The sequence below is a fragment of the Halichoerus grypus genome, chromosome 10 (assembly GCF_964656455.1).
Source record: "Halichoerus grypus chromosome 10, mHalGry1.hap1.1, whole genome shotgun sequence".
Lineage (NCBI taxonomy): Eukaryota > Metazoa > Chordata > Mammalia > Carnivora > Phocidae > Halichoerus > Halichoerus grypus.
The window spans coordinates 135,121,854-135,139,169 of NC_135721.1; the positions used below are offsets into that span (position 1 = coordinate 135,121,854).

A 17,316-nucleotide genomic window follows, 5' to 3' on the forward strand; every position below is an offset into this window, starting at 1 on the left:
CCTGTGGGGCCATCCGGGGCACCAGCTCTCTGGCTGCCTCCTCCTTGTATGAGATGCCAGGGCCATGCCCCACTTGAGTCAGGATGACCACAGAAAGTCTCGGCACATCACCCCCAGTTAAGAACCACTGCTTCAGACAGATCACAAAGCCCATCTTCCTCAGCCAGTTTTGAGGTAAACTTTTCAAAGCATGGGCCTGAGCCATTTTCATTATGTTTCTCTATTCTGTAGGCCTATGTTTCACTTTATGAAGGCACATTGTTGAATTCTGTACACGACCAAGCTTTAAAGTCCCTGAAATGTTTCAAACCAGCCCCATGCACCGAGTTTGGAGAAAATATCTGAGAGGAGAAAGTGATCAAAACACATTCCTTTCATCTCAGGAACAGAAATGTAGAGATGCCGTGATTACAGGTGGTTTCTGAAGTAAAAGCTTTACCTAATTACACACACATAAAAGGTACAATTTCTAACTAGTGTATGAAGAGGCTGAATAAGTCCCTAGAATAAAGGTAGATGCTGCCTTTGTTCACTGGGCGCTTGGCAGTGGTTTCCTTTTGTGAGTTCATGGTGGCACCTTGGGAACTAACCTCTCCCCTCCCTGTTCTCACCTGGGTGCCCCTTGGAAAGCAAGTCGAGTGTCAGGAAGAAGACACAGGAGGGTTTGGAGAGGGGTCTCTCCAGGGCCCTTCTCCCCCGGTGCCTTCGCTCTCCTTCTCTGACAGGAGCTAATGACTTCTCTACATCTTTTCTCGTTAGAATTAATAGAGAAGTATTCTTTCCCGAAAGCCATTAGTTAAGTCTTAGTGCTCTGAAATTGCTGAAACAGAATAATTCCTCCTTCATTCTAGGGTGTAAATCTTGAGAAAAGATGAGAGGATGTTGCAGGTGTATGTCCTAGGGAAGAGAGTTGTGTAGACAATTGTGTAGACAATTCTCATTTAGCAACAAGAAAATTCTGGAATAACAGTACATGAAGTAGATCAGCTAGGTGCAGCCTTGGCATTTATAATGTTCCAAATGGCATTTCTTTTATAATCTTCTTTTTTCCTTATGTGATTTCATAATCCTATTTTTGCTGTGTGTCTTAAAGTCACGCTCCTGCCTGGGCATGATAAAACTTTTAACTGAAAGTAAGATTTTTTTTTAAAGATTTTATTTATTTATTCATGAGAGACAGAGAGAGAGAGAGGGAGAGGGAGAAGCAGACTCCCCATGGAGCAGTGAGCCCGATGTGGGGCTCAATCCCAGGACACTGGGATCATGACCCGAGCTGAAGGCAGACGCCCAACTGACTGAGCCACCCAGGCGCCCCCGAAAGCAAGATTTTAAACCACACTTTGCACTAAACACAGTTTAAGTGAAGAATTTCCATGCGGGGAGAATTCTTGTCCTGATTGATTGCCTTTCATCAAATATATACACAAGAGGGACACCTGTGTGGCTCAGTTGGTTAAGTGTCCGACTCTTGATTTCAGTTCAGGTAATGATCTCAGGGTCGTTGTATTGAGCCCTACGTTGGGCTCTGTGCTGGGCATGGAGTCTGCTTAAGGTTCTCTCTCTCCCTCTGCCCCTCCCCCCTTCTAAAAAAAAAGATATAGACAAGAGATGAAAACCACAAGGAAAAGCAGTTTCTGAAGTAAAAGATTTGTTTGTGATTACTTAGAGGCAAACTCCCACCAGACTGCATTAGGGTGGCACAGAGACACTGAGACTCTCCCTGATGAAGGCGTCCTTGTGGTCCTCGCATCACCCTTGTCCATGGAACTCAGGTCTCCGGCTGCCGCCTGCTGGCTCGTGATCACTTTCTGATTAGGATCGAAGTCCCCCAGGCTCTGCCTGAGAGGAAGAAGTCCTGTCTTCCATCACCCTTCCACAGAGTCCTTACCAATGAAGCTTATAGTAGGATCAAGGAAGCAGATGAATTTACCTGCAAAAATATTTTAGTACAATGTCTGGCATGAAACAGAGCCTTAAAAATTTTGGCTGAATAATAACATGAGTGAATGGTTGAGACTTAGTGGAGAGAGAACCAGCCCATAGGTGCAGTGTCCACACATTCTTGCAGAGTGTACGCTTCTACTATCCTCCACGGGTCTAGGTGGAGTCAGGGCCCCATTTTCACCATCTCATGGCTCCTTCCACTTTTCCCTTCATAGTGTTTGCTTGGCGAATTTTCTGCGTCATTATTTGCTGGCTGCATCTCTCCCCCATTAGATGGTAATGGGTGCCTCGTTTGCCACTCAATGAATTGCCTGTGTTCACCACGGTTCTTGGCACAGAGTATTGGCTGTACTCAGTACTCAGTAAATATGGGCTCAGTGGATAGTTAGGCTTAAAAATATGGGCTCATAAATGGGCTCAACAAATAGGGACTCAGAAAAATGGGTTCAGCAAACATTTGAACAAATGAGCAAACATCTGCCAATATAGTGACTACTTTTCAAGTTCTACCCAACCTTTCTTAAATAACTGCAAATTTTTCTTACTCACACATTGTGCATCCTTCAATGGCAGGGATGCTCCTAAACAATTTAATCTCAGATCAGCTCATAGTCTAGGAGATCACTCCTGTGTTCTTATTTATGCTTGTAGCTTTCTTAGAAGGCCAACATGGTAGACTCATTTTTACCCCTTCCTTTTATATAATTCAGAGTCTCTGGTCTCCAAATTAATGGAGTTTTTGGTGTATTGGGGCAACTGAAAGAAATGTATCCATTTACTTACATTTTCTGATAATGATATTTGAGTAATATGTCTATTAGCATTTCCGTAAAGCCCAGGAGGGGCTTTGGCTTGGGAGGAGGCTTGGCTCTGAAAAAGTTGACAGTTCTGTGAGTTTCATCAGCCTGCTTCACTCCATTTTCTAATTATTTTACAGTTTCTGGTAGCCTTTTCAAGATGGCTAAATTTAAATTTGCTCCAACGTTTTAAGCAGTCTCTTCCTCTCAATGTGGCTTGGCAATTATTTCTGAGGGAGATGATTAAAATCGCAGCCTTTCATCAGGGGGAGAACAGAATGGCATGCGGAGCTCAGATGAGAGGTGCTTTCTTAAGAAGATTCACATAATTGTGCGAGAGCGGTCGAATTTCTGAAGATTGCGTGAAGATGGCAGAGTCCATCATTTCTGAAGATGTAGGAAGTGATTCACAGAGGGACACTGTGCCGTAAACAGGATCACATTCTGTGCTTTAACATTTGGCCAGGGCGCCACTTACTTTTTGAAAAGGGCCATTCATTTAAAAGCGAGTTAGCATCTTTCTTCAATAATCCAAATTAGTTTAACACACTTCAGTGACATTATTTGGGCATTTTTCACAATTATTAAAGATAACTCACTTTTCTCTGTAGACTGTAGGTCAAAAGCAAATTAAATCAATGGATTTTCTCCCTTCGTGCTCTCAGATGAGTCAGAAAGTATTGGTCAAATGCGCACATGGCCTTTCCGTTAAGCTTCAAAACCCAAACAACCTGCTGAGAAGACATTTGGCCAATCTGATTATTTTCTCTATACTAATTGGTTTTCCTTCTTCATTGAATTGAATGAATTGCCTGGTTGTTTTGTCACTGTGGGGACCCAGCTTAATCCACTTAGAGTGAGGTGCTTGTGCTTGGTAAGCCAGGGGGCTATAGAAACGTTATCGTCATTATTATCTTTTGGTGATTTTTCTTGGCGGGGGGGAATGAAGATATAGCTTGAATCCATCCATTTTCTCTGTTTTGATGTCCACTGCCTTTGCTTGCCGTCTCATCTGGCCACTGGATTGCCCTGGTAAGCCCCAGGGTCCAGACCGCAGTCATCTATGCATTTTGAGAAGATGGGGACCCCCCCACTGGAAACAATGGTTGCTTCACAGTGAATGTGGAAAAAATCTAAGCCCCTTTCCGCAGCTGCCTGCACCTGACAAGATCTGAGCCCCTGCTGGCTTCCCCACCTTCATTTTGTGTCCTGCCCCCTTGCTCACCACCCTTCCTCCATCATGGCCTCCCACCGGGTTCCTCAACCCCCCCAGGCTCCTTCCCACCGCAGGGTCTCTGCATCTGTTCCTCCTTCACCTGGAATGGCCTTCCTGGGCTGGTTCTTTCTCACCCTGAAAGTTTCATTTCAGATGTTGCTTCTTCAGAGAGGCCTTCCTCGGTATGGGCAGCAGTCACGTGCCTACCACTCCATGTCATGTGCCCCATATCGACTGCGACTCTCTGGAAGAGCCCCTGTTTACAGTGACGGGAACATGCTCCCCTCCCTGCTTACCATCAGTCTCTGTCTGCAGCCCCCTGCTGCTATTTACGCTCTGTGATAGCCCCACCCTGTGCTCATTTCCTTCATGACCCCTGGCACAACTGGAAATGATCTTATCAGTTGACTGGTCTTTGTCTCTCTTCCCTACTGAAGCAGAGGCTCTCGAGGGCCAGGGCACCTCCATCTTGTTCTCCAGTGTTTGGGGGGCCAGCAGCATGGCACCTGCCTCACTGAACGGGCCCAAGTCATGTTTGTCGAGCAAATGAATGGAATACCAAAAGCCTGGTTCTGTGTCTATACGCAGGTGCTCAAGTGAAAATTGTATTAAAGGTAAAATGACTACTTCCTTTCCCAAACCGTTGCACTTTCCTATAGATTTTCAGAGTTGATTTGCTCAGGATTAATGCACTTGCTAATCTAGTCACCTACCCCTCGAGATATAAGAAGTAGGTCTGTACTTTCCAGGCAGGAGATTGGAGGACTCCTCACACGGAAGCTGTCTAGTCCTTCTAGTCCTCGTGGAAGACCCAGAGAATTATTTCAGGGCTTCCCACTTAAACACGGCAAACAGATAACCCCGCAGGGTGGCCCCAGTTGACAAAGTGCACATGTAAAGAGCTCCCAGTCTGTTGTGTAGTGCCTGTTTCCTAGACGTGGGTGGATATTTAGGATTGCTGGATACCGCAGGACAGTCTTTAATATGAAAGGGAAAGATGAAAACAAATGAGAACAAAAGGAACTTGGAAGAAAGACCATGTAGGGAGAGGCAAACTTAAGCAAGAACAACAGTGGCCACAAACCGTTATTAATATTGCCAGAGACACAATGGAAGATACTGGAGCCATGAAGTAACAACAGGGTGCTCTAAAGAGGAAAATAATAATAGGCTTTTAGAAATTAAAGACATGATAGCAGAAATAGGAAATTATGAGTTGGAATAGAAAATCCCAAAAATAAAATAAAAAGACAAGTAGGAGATAGGAGAGAAAAGATAAGAAAAAGAGGATTAGACAAGGAAGCCCAATAACTTACCAAGAGCAGTTCTAGAAAGAGAGAAAAGATGAAACAGGAGAATAAATATCAAAGAAACAGCATCATGTTTTCCCAAAACCGAAGGACATGATTCAGATTGAAAGGGCACATTGAATGCCCAGACAATGAATGAAAATAAACCCAGGACCATGGAGACACTGAACAAAGAAGAGTCTAGGAGTTTCCAGAGAGACAAAACACAAAAAGGTTTTGCCCAAAGGATCATGAATCATAAATCATGTTGGCTCCAGACTTCCTAACAACTAGAACTCAACAGAGCCGTGTCTTTGGTTCTGAAAGCAAATGATTTCTAATTCAGAAAGTTATACCCTAACAAGTGGCAGACTGAAGTCTAAACAATTTTATTTCACACACCCTTTCTCACGAAGCTGCGGGAAGCTTTGCATTAGGAAAGCAAGGAAACAGAAGTGGGGGGCTCCAGGACCAAGGAGGTGAGGAGAATCGCCACAGTGGGGTGAAGGGGATCTGGGGGCACAGCCACACAGTGGGCCCAGGGAGCAGCGGGCCACTGGGGGCAGGTCAGAGAATTTGAAGAGCGATCCTTCTAAGGAAAGGAAACAAAACCTCAGACAATTGAGAAGGAGGTGGGAGGCTAGTTTTAGTGCTAGGTCTACGGACAACCAAGCAAAATTTAAAAACGAGGTAGTTGTTAACTCCAGGGAAAACAGTGTTGGCCAGAAAGACCGTGTAGTCACGGCACATTACGTGGCTCAGCAGTGAGAGACATGGTCCTAAACATGTAAACACTATTCTCCTAAACAAAATTATGACATCATATTTACAGAACTGTTGTGAGGAGATGGGGTGGAAAGTGTGCATACGTGGTGGGTGGGGGGGGGGGAATGAAGGTTCTGGATCCAGGGGTGCTGGAGAAAGAGGTGAATGCCCCTCTCTCATCCTGAGAAGTTACAGGCTCTCCTCCAAACTGAAAAAAAATAAAGATCAAGAAGTAGTGCTATAAGCATGTTATTAAAAGTGAAGGAGATAAATATCAAAAGAATCCAAAGCGGGAAAAGGTGAGTGGGTTGGCAAGCATTGCTATTTTTCTTAATAAGTAGAAAGATTCGACTTTTTGAAACTCTGTGCATATGTAACTTTAATCAAAATGAAAGCAAATTTGAAAGGGGATCTAATGCTTTTCTCTGGTGGCACAGCCATGCTAGAATTTTTTCTGATTTCATTTCATGATGTAATCCATCCTCTCTGCAATTCTGTGGGCCTTCTGACCCGTATCCCAGGCCACTGTGACAAAAGGAGAGCGAGTATGGGTGAGGCAGGAGGGGAAGCCGCTGCTCCCTTGAGAGGGTGCTGCTGTTTGGTGGATGCTGTCAAGTTTCCCTCTTTGGCGCCCCCTCCCCTCCCAGATCACAACCATAACCACCACCAAACAACAGCAACACCAAAACCAACCTGGCTTCCTGCTCCAATGGAGACAAAACCTCATTTCCATAGAGACGGAAATGTCCACCCTTGACCCTGGTTGAATGGCCAGAGAATTCACGCTAACCTGAAATGAACCTAACCTGGCCTAAACGTGCCAGGAAGATGGCTCTGATGAAAAATAGCCACGTGACATATTTTTAAAAAAATGTATGTGATTTAGGGATTTTTCTGCCTTGGGAATTGGTTTTATCATTTCTTAGCGGAAGTGGAGACGTTTTATTGAGCTGTGTGAAGTGGGTTCAAGGTAAGCGGGGTTCCCATGCACACTGTGGGAGACACGGGTTAATGAGCCCCGAGCTGTGGAGGAAGACAAAGTCCTAGGGAACTCCCATTTGCTGATGTTATCACTTCCGGTGTGTGTAAGCGTGCCTCCCCGTTTTAGGTCTGAATCTGCAAGAGGAACCGTCTCGTGCCTCTTCAGAATCACCTGTTGGTTGTGGGCACAGAGAGAAGGAGGAGGATGATGGCTCTAGACAAACTTCGGGAAGCTTCTCTCCCAGCACAAGTTCAAGGGCCGGGAGTGGAATGGACCAAGTAATCATGAAGGTGGGGACCAGGGTTCTGAGCCGTCTCTGTCCGTGGGTTGTCTAGATTAATGGCTCTCTTTTGCTTGTTGTTGGTGTCCCAGGTGGCAGAACTCGCCCCACCACCCAGCACGCAAAGCCCAGTAGGTACACAAACACCTCCAGACATCGTGTGCTGAAAGAATGGGGTGATCACTAAAAATCCTAAATACGCTTTTAATTCGTACCTGAGTAGGATAGAGATGCTCTCATGCTGCAGACATCACTGTGACATGACTTCACTGCCAGGCAGGACTGGGGGGGGGGGGGAACGGGGGGGGGGCGCGTCGGTTGAAAAGCACAAAAATGCTAATCCAGACCACACTTCAAAAAGTGCTCCTCTGGAAAAACTTAAGTTCGAGGTAACTCTAAAGTAGCCCATCTCTCTACCTCATGAGCAGTGGTAATTTAACACTGGGCACTCAGAACTGGTGGATAATTGAGTGATTGGGTTTTTCACAAAGCCAGGTAAAAACACATAGCAATCTCAGCAACCTCTTTTGTGGCAACAAGGAGTTTTCCTCGAGTTAATGCACCAATTAGTTATTAATGGGAACTGATTGAGGGCATCCTGTTGAAGTTCATGCTTGGTAAAGAATCATTAAGAACTCAAGACCTAGTTTTACTGAGGACCACGTTTCTGACCACAAGTTTTTTTTTTATTTGTACCAATTAACCTTTCTTCCCCCATTTGTTTTCCTTTGCACTTTTTTGCAGGTAATTTCTCCAGCTGCCGGTGGGCGCGGTGACCGCCACCGTCGGAACACTGCTGCCGGGTCAGGACAGTCTGAGTGGCCCGGCTCCTGCGTGGCCGTGGCTACCGACAGCCTTCTGTCTCCAGGCGGAAGTCTGAGCCCGGGGTTGCTGGAGACCCGGCCGTTGCCCTCCCAGGAGCAAGTCTCAGTAGATGTGAAACCATACATTTCCTCCGACGCTCAGGAGCCTTCTTCCTTTGAGTCCAAAGGAGCCTCTCCCTGCCAGGATGTTGCTCCTTCTGTGGCTGCCATTTGTGCTCTGGGGGGGAGAGGAGGTCACACAACCCTGGGAATTCACGGTGTGGAGCCGCAAGACCGCAGAGCTGCAGGGGGGGCGCTGACCCAAAGCCCCCCAGACAGAAAGGCTAACGCAGAGGGCATGTCACCACCAGTCCTGCCAGGGAGACCTTCATCTGAGCAAAGAATTTCAGGTTTGGTTTTGTTGGGGTCAGCTGGAAAAACTCATCTTGAAATACCAGTATCAGGACCAGGCTCAGCTAGTTCATACCAAGAGGAAGGGGAACACAAGACGTTTTTTCCTACTGGGGGACAGGAGGGGCGTGGAGAGATGGTAGTGCCCTGCCCTCCTTTAGGAAATGAGAGTGGGAAATGTCGAGGCTCTGGATTAACTGCTCTAAAAGATCGTGTGGTTCCTTCTAACCCAGGGCAGCCCAGAGAATCCCCTGAATCCCCTTCAAAAACTGTCAAAAGGAGGGGTCTGGAAGGACTGAGAAAGCAGACTCGAGTGGAGGTCAGTGACACCAGCAGTGACGATGAAGACCGGTTAGTGATAGAGATGTGAAGCTTCTGAGCCTGCGGTCGGAGACCAGATGCTGTCAGGCTGGCAGACAGCTGAACTCTCTTTCACCAAGCACCTACCTATGAGGAAAGCCATCTGGGGATCTTTCCAAGGCATCCCCAGCGAACTCCAGCCCCTATTCCCCAGATCCCCCTGCGGTATACCAGGTGCCAGGCGGGCAAAGGCAGAAACGGAGCCCAGTCTAAGAATGCTTGGCGCACAGTGATTGCACTCACCTCCCAACCATGTCTTCTGCATCGGCCCCCACTGCCTCCTCTGTAAGATGGCATTACCCAGGACAGCCACCGTCGACGTAGTTATGTGCAAGCGAACCTGTAGTGCCAAGTCGACCGGCTTCCTCCATCAGTAAGCTGAGGGTTTGCTTCAGAGGTGGTAAGCACACTTGGGTAATTGGGGTAGCTTGCAGAGGAGATGGGGCATCAAGATACATCTGTTCATTCTGGAAACCAAATCCAGATTCATTAAAAACTGCAGTTTGGTTAGAATAACTTGCGTCCTTAGTGGAAGTTGTAAATATACTTCAGAATGCCTATGATCTAGTAAAATGCTGATTATCTTTAAATGTTACACCAGTGGTCAGTGCTTACGTATGATCCAATGACACAAGCATGTACTGCTCTTGGGCCCCGTGCCTTTTCTCTTGAGACCTCTGAAACCCTCGGTTTTTTTAGCTCTTGCAAAGGAACGCTGTGTTAAAAGTTAATAGAACAGTCTCTGTAATGAGTCATTTTTTGAGGGGGAAAAATTCACTTATTTTTCTCTGATTCTTTCTGTCATATTGTGCTCTGAGCAATTTCAATTAGAGGGTTACATTTTAGTAATCTCTACAGCTTAAATTGATGCCTGCTCATCGTGACGGGAGCCTTTTAGATTTCCTCCAGAAGCTTCAAGGATACAAAACTAATTGGAGTTTTGACGCTGTTTTACATCTCAGTAATTTTATTTTGGGGGCTTGGTGTTACTTTGCTGTCAAATTAAATCAGCCTCTGTATTGTGCAAGTCAGAACAGTACAGATAAAATTCCCCCGTATTCCAAGCCAGTGCGCCCCTGTGCAGAAGAAAATAGCTGATCGACGTCAGCCAACTCAGTGAGCGAAGCCTCAGATTTACTGCGTTCTTCTCCTTCTCCTTAAATGGGAGAGGAAAAACTTACAGAGATTTACACTGCTGCATTTCAATAAAATTTTATACTTGCTTTTGGTAGATTTTGTATAATTTGAAATTTATAGCCGAGCTCTTTTGGCTTAGCTTTTGACGTGATGATGTTCATATGACATCTTGTACCTTCAGAAGCAGCAGCAATGCACAGCATCTCACACACGTGAACACACTTAACGTGTCCTTGCCTGGGACTAAGGATGGGCAAGTTTCAAGTATCGTCAATGTGAGTTTTCCAATTTTGGAGTTATTCACAGGGAACTTCAACGCAAGACCAGCTTCCCCTGGTGACTTAGCATATATGAGATGTGCTCATAAATATTCAAGTGATTTCAAGCCCAGCCAAATAAAACATAAGGAGGGAGGTAAACGGATGATAGGTATTCACTTTGTGTACTTTTGTTTTCATTGTGTACTTTTTAAACCAAACAAAAGTGATGTGGTGATTATCTACCTTTGAATGACTCATGCCCCTGTAATGAGAGAGGAGGTCTAGGAAGGTGGCTGAGTCTTGGAGGAAGAGTGAAGTCCTGACTGTGTCCTTACTGAGCTGGGAAATCTTGGTAAGACACATGCCCTCTAGACCTCAGTTTCTCCAGCTGAGAATCAGAGTTGGACTAGATGAACTGGATGCATCTCCAGGCTCTAATCCTTGTCAGATGAGCTCCCTGTCCTTTACCTGAGGAGGTTTGGGGGCTCTGAGGTGGCCCCCATGGGGAGGGGCCCCCCACAGAAGACGTTTCGGGGGGACCATGGAGAACTGAAGCATGAACATCTTCAGCCAAGTATTGCCATGAAGAACGTGAGCTCAGAGAAGCTCTGTATGATTTTTTTTCTTCAGAGTTCCAGATTTTGGGGGTACAGTCATCCAGTTTATACATTTGGCTCATAATTCAAAAGTTGAAAGCAAAACCAGAACACTACCGTGTGAGGTGAAGACAACATGTCTGTGGGCTGAATTGACTGCTTTGTTTGGGGACGCACTGGTTAGGGAAAGAAAACTATCTTCCAGATACTTCTTTCCTGGTGGCTACTAAGCTGTCAGCAGGATCACTGATCTAAATCAGTAAGTCACAGCTCCAAATAGCACTGACCTCCAGATGGTGGTGGAAGTTCTGTCCTTCTAAGAGCCACCATTGCTGGCTCCCACATCCCAACCTGGATCCAATGTGGAACATTGATTCCATCTCTTTGACTCCCTGTGTCTCTTACCAAGGCAAGCAGGTTGCCAAGCCATCCTGTCAGCTGGTCATTTAGCAACGGGTAGCAATGTTTACAAGGGTACCTTACTTTATATCAGCATGAATTTGTGAAAAGCTATATTCCGGTGGATTTTTAAAAAAACAAAGTATTTTGAGTGACTCTAGGGGAGTTGGCTATTGGAAATCATCCTAAGGTATAATTTTTTTTTTTATATGAAGAATCCTTTTATAAAGCAACAAATACTCTCTGATTTTATAAATCTTAATTTTCCTGTGGGGCTTCTTAAAGAGAAATGCAGTCCCAGGGCTATGTTTATCAGCAATCTATAACCCAGTTTGGGTTATTGAAAATGAAATTTCAATATTATCAATTGATAATTGCTGCAGCTTTTACTCTTCAGGTGTGCACTGTGTAGTGGTTAAGGGAAAACAAATTTATTTCAGAACAAGACGAACTGGAGTTTACCGATTAGGGATTCCTCCCTCTCCTTAGGGCTGTTAATTTTATTGTACCTTCGGGTAAGGGTCTTAACCAATTGGTGCTCAGCTTCTTCCACTCCAGGGATGCTGGCATAGACTAAAGTCAAGTGCACTTTGAATTCTTTGCTGTTCTCTCAGGGCAAGGTATACAAGTGCCATGACCAGTAATGCTCAAGCCTCACCACCTGGTTTATCTCTCCAGCTGTACCTACACCTGGCCAGACATCCCTTTTTAAAGATGCGTGGAGGAAAGAGGTTTCACCTCCCCCCTTGGCAACCTAGACTGTTAAGTGACTTTTGAAGTCACATGGTGTTTAACAGACAACCTGGATCTTCTTTGTTGTAAGGCATGATGGAGGACAACTCATCCCTTCTGTTATGTATAACCTTGGAGATTCTGGATGAACTGAATATCCCTTTGATTCACAACCCAAGAGAACCTATGGTTCATTTGCTGAGAGATTAAAAAAAGATGGGTGAGGGGTGCCTCTGGACTCTAATCAAACCCTGCCAATAGCATGATGGGTAACTGAGGGCAAGTTACACTTTCTCTTCCTAAAATCCCTCTTCTAAGGCTCAGATGGAAAGAGTAGCCTTGCAAGAATGCATTGTGACCACAGTTCTTGGCATGAAAGATGGACGAGTTGCAGCCTTATGCCAAAAAGTATTTCCTTGCATTTACATTCATTACTTAGAATGATCACATTATTCATTTTTTCCCCAGCATAGAAATTTGCATTTTGCACAAAATTTGCCTGGTGCAGCAGATTTTTATAGTTAGAGAAACTGTCATCATTATTGGAACGTGCTGCTGCTCAGCTCCCCAGACATAATTTAATATGGTGAGGAGAAAATGGTCTGCCTGGCTCCATGGCGATCAGATTTCTACAACTGCAGCAAAGAGAACCTGTGTATTTTTCCTCACTTCAGTTGTGATTCCCAGAGTTCTCTTTGGCTTTTGAAACACTACATTTCTTGATATTTAAGCACAATTTCATGTCTTTATCTTTCAGAACTCATTAAATATAGGTGTCAGGACCCAGAAAATCTTGTGTGCTAGATTTGCACCTGTACAGTTCTCTTCACCCATGCTTTTATACTTATGTGGGCACATACATAATTTGACGTGAAGAAGTCTAGGAACATTTGAGCATATTGCTTCACTATTGGAAGAAAAGGAGCCAGGAAAATAATCCATCTCTGTCACTTGGAGCCCTAGAGGATGACTCAACATCTATATGCAGCCAACTGTTCAGAACTTACTACTCTCTTGATTGTTCATGATCAGGAAAGCTATTGGCCTCTTGGTTGTTTGTTGAAATTTATCTCCTTCTTTATATGGTTAAATTATTTTGTTTTGATAAAAATAAAACTGAAAAAAAAATGTCTTGTGTGATTTGTTAATATTTTAACTAAAACTATCACAGGCAGTATCCTGTATGAATACGATACCTGATCATTCCCAAGTAGTGAACCAGACTCCTGTCTGCCATATTGGTATCCCATTCCACTCAACAAAAAGATTGGGTAATGGCAAATTACCACATTTTCTTGTGCTGTTTCCATTCCCCACGTGTCTCATTTGTCATTGTCTGCCATGTTTTAGACTTCTTAACTTAAAAATGTGTTTTTAAATTCTTAAATGTAGCTAAGTTTTGAAGCCACATGAGGGCACTATCCACAGTGCAATAATCTAAAACTTTTCCCCTTAGAATTGATGTCTCTTGGATATTTAATATTGTTCATCAACAGAAAAAACATTCTTAATTCAAAACAGTGCCTCCTTATGAAGATAGTTCACGTATTCTTCACAAGAATAAGTAGAGTTCTTTTACATACCAATACAATACTAGTCTTCTACATCTATACCTCTTGAAGGCACTTGAAGTCAATGGAGACACAATGCATTGGGAGAAAAAGTACGAGTGGAAATACGTAAGGCACAGACATACTTACTGATGGGTCTGAGATGTGTTTTTGCTAACTCGTCAAACTCTAACAGTAATAAATTAACCCATTATTTCCAAACTTCAGTCATTTGAAAATCATCCTAATGCTTTTTGCCATATATGTCCACATATGGGTGTATTATTTACTTAATAACTTCTGTTTAACTCATCTTGTTTTCCACATGCTTTAAGAAAATTTTTATTATTGAAATATAGTTGACATGCAATGTTTTATTAGTTTTAGGTATACAACATAGTGATTAAACAGTTTTAAACAATTCTCAATGTTGTGTAGTCATCATCTGTTACCATACAACATTATAATAATACTATTGACTGTATCCCCTATGCTGTACTTTTTAGCTCTGTGACTTACTCTTTTATAACTGGAAGTTTATACCTCCTGATCCCCTTATTTCTCCCTCCCCCTACCCACTTCCCCTCTGGCAACCACCAGTTTGTTCTCTGCATTTTAGAGTGTCTGTTTTTGCTTTTTAGATTCTGTATGTAAGTGAAATCATATGGTGTTTGTCTTTCTTTGTCTGACTTATTTCACTTAGCATTATATCCTCTAGGTCCATCCATGTTGTCTCAGATGGCAAGATTTCATTCTTTTTTTATGGCTGAGTAATATTCCATTGTGTATATATACTACATCTTTATCATCCCTGTCTTAAGGAAGTGATTATTGCCCTAAATAATGATATCTGTGAAATCTCAACCTGAATGTGATAGTTTTGTTTATTTTCTGATCTGCAGTAAACTAAACTGTTAAAAATCATTCATCCATGTACCAGTTAAATATCATCTTTACACTACCAGTGGTAAATCCCTCACACTTGCAGAAGCATTGAGTGAATCTGAAAGGTACATGCATTGTTAGTTTCTTTAATTATTCTAGTTCCTGGTAAGCACAGCTCTCTCCCCATTTTTTCTCCAAGCCAAAAGAACTGGTGACCAGAAGTAGAATTGTAGGTTTATCAGGTAAGTTTCACCAGTCAAACGTCATAGGTGAGTAATTAACATTCCAAGTCAAAGGATTATCACATCCTTCAGTCGCAAAGGATAGTCACATAATGTCTTGTGATACAAGCACATTTTTTGTTGTTTTGGTGTTTGGTTGGTGGGTTGGTTGATCGGTTGGTTGGCTGGTGAGTACCAGGTGATATAGAGGAAAGCACAGTTAAGGATTCGTGCCCAACCGCAAGGACTATCATCAATTCTGCTTCTGCTGAAGGACCTGCTTCCATACTTTTGGATTTGAAGCAAATGGATTTGGCTGCACCAAGAACCATGGAGAGCAGCTTTCCAGTCTGCTGCTTGGTGACAGCCTGTTGATCTTCAGGCTGTGAATGCAGAAGGATTTGCTCTGTGGCGTCTAGGACCCTTGTCTCCAGCTGTGACAGACATCTGCTTTCAGTCTCCCTCCCAGAGGCAAGTTCAACACCCTTTATGATTGAGCATTTGGTGATTTTTGCCCAGAAGTAAGTGAATTGTTTTTCTGTGTAAATGCATGAGTGAATGGATTCCTATAAGAAATTAGTGGTTTTGTACATGTAGCATCTGGGGCAGAGTGACCCAGTCCTGTCTCTGGTCACAGTGGAAATCTGGTTGTCTTCTGTGTGTACGTAGTGTGAAATGGGATATAATTCGGTAGAAATGAGGCCTCAACTCCCTTATAAATGAAAGGCTGGCTATCCAGGCTTGTTTTTTCTATATGCTAGTGTTCCAGTCAGACACGTTTGCTCTACGGATTCCTGCATACATGTAGAGGCCATACATTGAGGACCTATGCAAAAAGTCCTCTTCTTGTTCGAGAACTGAGTGGAGCGGGGCCAGTGAGCTAGGAAATGAGATGGCCACATATATAGTCCAGGAGGGATCTCCTTGGAGCTGGGCCCATAGTGTCTTCATCTGGGTGGAACAGTGTCTGGCTCCCAGCTGGTATTAATGCACATTTGTTAAGTAAGCGGTTGAAGTGGCTCACTGCTAGTCAAGGAGAGGAAAGAAAGACTCTAAGGTGAATGATTTGACCCAGCCCTGTTCCTTATTATCAGAGATGAGCAAAAGCATATAGTGAAGTTTCTGTCCACCAATTTCAGAATGTATCAACACTTTCCCATTATCTCCTCCATCCTGTTTGTTCAACCAATATTTACTGAGTGTTAAGTATGTAGTAGGCATATGAGGATATAGGATTGAAAAAGACAGGATCCATGGAGCTTTTATTTGGGAGGAGGGAGTGTCCATTCATTAACCAACCAGACAGACAAATATGTAAAAAATATAATATCAGATGGTGCTAAGGGGTATTAGAGAGTATCTATCTCACCCTAATTCAAAACGTCTAATGCAAATAAACATTTTTCTCTTACTGTCCTCAGTAAAGCAGGAGAAATCATCCTCTGCATTAAGATCTATCCCACTTTGTGCCAACCACCCCAGTTCTTCTCAGACGAAGCAGAAACTATTGCAGAGTGATCTCGTGTCTTGTGCTTATAAGTTTCCTTACTTTCTTGGTCACTTCAGTGTTAGTGGCGTATCCTGACCCAAGCATGGTGACTTCATGCTGATTTATAGGTACCCCAGCACTTAGGGGTGAATGCCTCTTGGACCCCACAGTAGCAGGTGGGCACTGTTTTAACCTAATTCCCTTGACAGAAGCCAACAAATATTTGATGCCTTGGTGATCTCAGTCCTGGATTCTTTTTCTCAGGAGAGGTTAAGCAATCACCCTTAAAGGCAGTGGTTCTCAAAAGAGGGTGATTGGACGAAAGGGGAACATTGGACAGTGTCTGAAAGACAGTTCTGATGTCTCAACTTTGGGTGAGGGTGCTGCTGGCCTCTGTAGGTGAGAGTCAGGAATGCCGTGTGACATCCTGCAATGCATATCCTCCCGTGTGCACAGGCTGGCCCCACACAAACATGTCCAGTCCACCAAGCCACTAGTTCTGAGGTCGAGAGCCTGGGGCTCAGGAGGTGAGGTTACAGTCCATGAGAGACCCAAGAACAGCTCGCTCCTCATACTGGTGATGACACTGGGCCCGAAGTAGAGTCCAGGCTCCATGTCCCAGGCCAGCACACTTTCCAGAGCATCACAGGTCCAAGAGGACATGCTTCCAGAGTCTGCACACAGTAGGCCATCTGCTGGTTATGGTTCAGTTTACCCTGAATCTCATTTGCTTTTTCCACTCTTCATTCCACCTTGAGGAGAAAGAACCAGGACATGGGAAGGTAAATCCATGTGAACAGGTGTTTGGGTATTGAGTAGATATTCAGGAAATATTTCTAGATCAAAAGCTTGGATTTTACTGTGAGGGTGAATGCAACCCAAACTCTCATACAGTCTCCTTGGACCTCCAGATCCAAAAGGAAGGAAAGAGAATGGATACTGATTTAGGCACCAGGAAGCTTTTGGATTTGACTAAGCTGAGTGGTTTGTTGGCTTGTGCTTTCTTCTTTTTAGGGGAAACTGAGAACCAGAGCATTTTGTCCTGGCTTGAGTCAGAGTTAGCCATGACTAACACCTGGGCTTCAGCCCTGAAGTCCAACATTCTTGCCATGACACGATCACCTTCTGCCTCTGAAATGTTCCATTATGTTCTACCATCCTTGCTAAAAGTGCAAAGAAGAACAATACATTTTATAAAGA

General features: G+C 44.0%; 1 protein-coding gene across 2 annotated transcripts in view; it reads left to right on the forward strand.

Annotated features, from left to right (window-relative positions):
- ZNF831 (zinc finger protein 831) overlaps positions 1–13,797 on the forward strand; it is a 109,386-nt gene extending 95,589 nt beyond the window's left edge. For both annotated transcript variants that reach the window (XM_036094409.2, XM_078057340.1), the window contains exons 5-6: positions 7,120–7,283; positions 8,018–13,797. In XM_036094409.2, coding sequence (XP_035950302.1) covers positions 7,120–7,283; positions 8,018–8,857 — 1,004 coding nt within the window. In that variant the 3' untranslated portion in view covers positions 8,858–13,797. The remainder of the gene's footprint in view (positions 1–7,119; positions 7,284–8,017) is intronic.
- Positions 13,798–17,316: the final 3,519 nt, after the last annotated feature.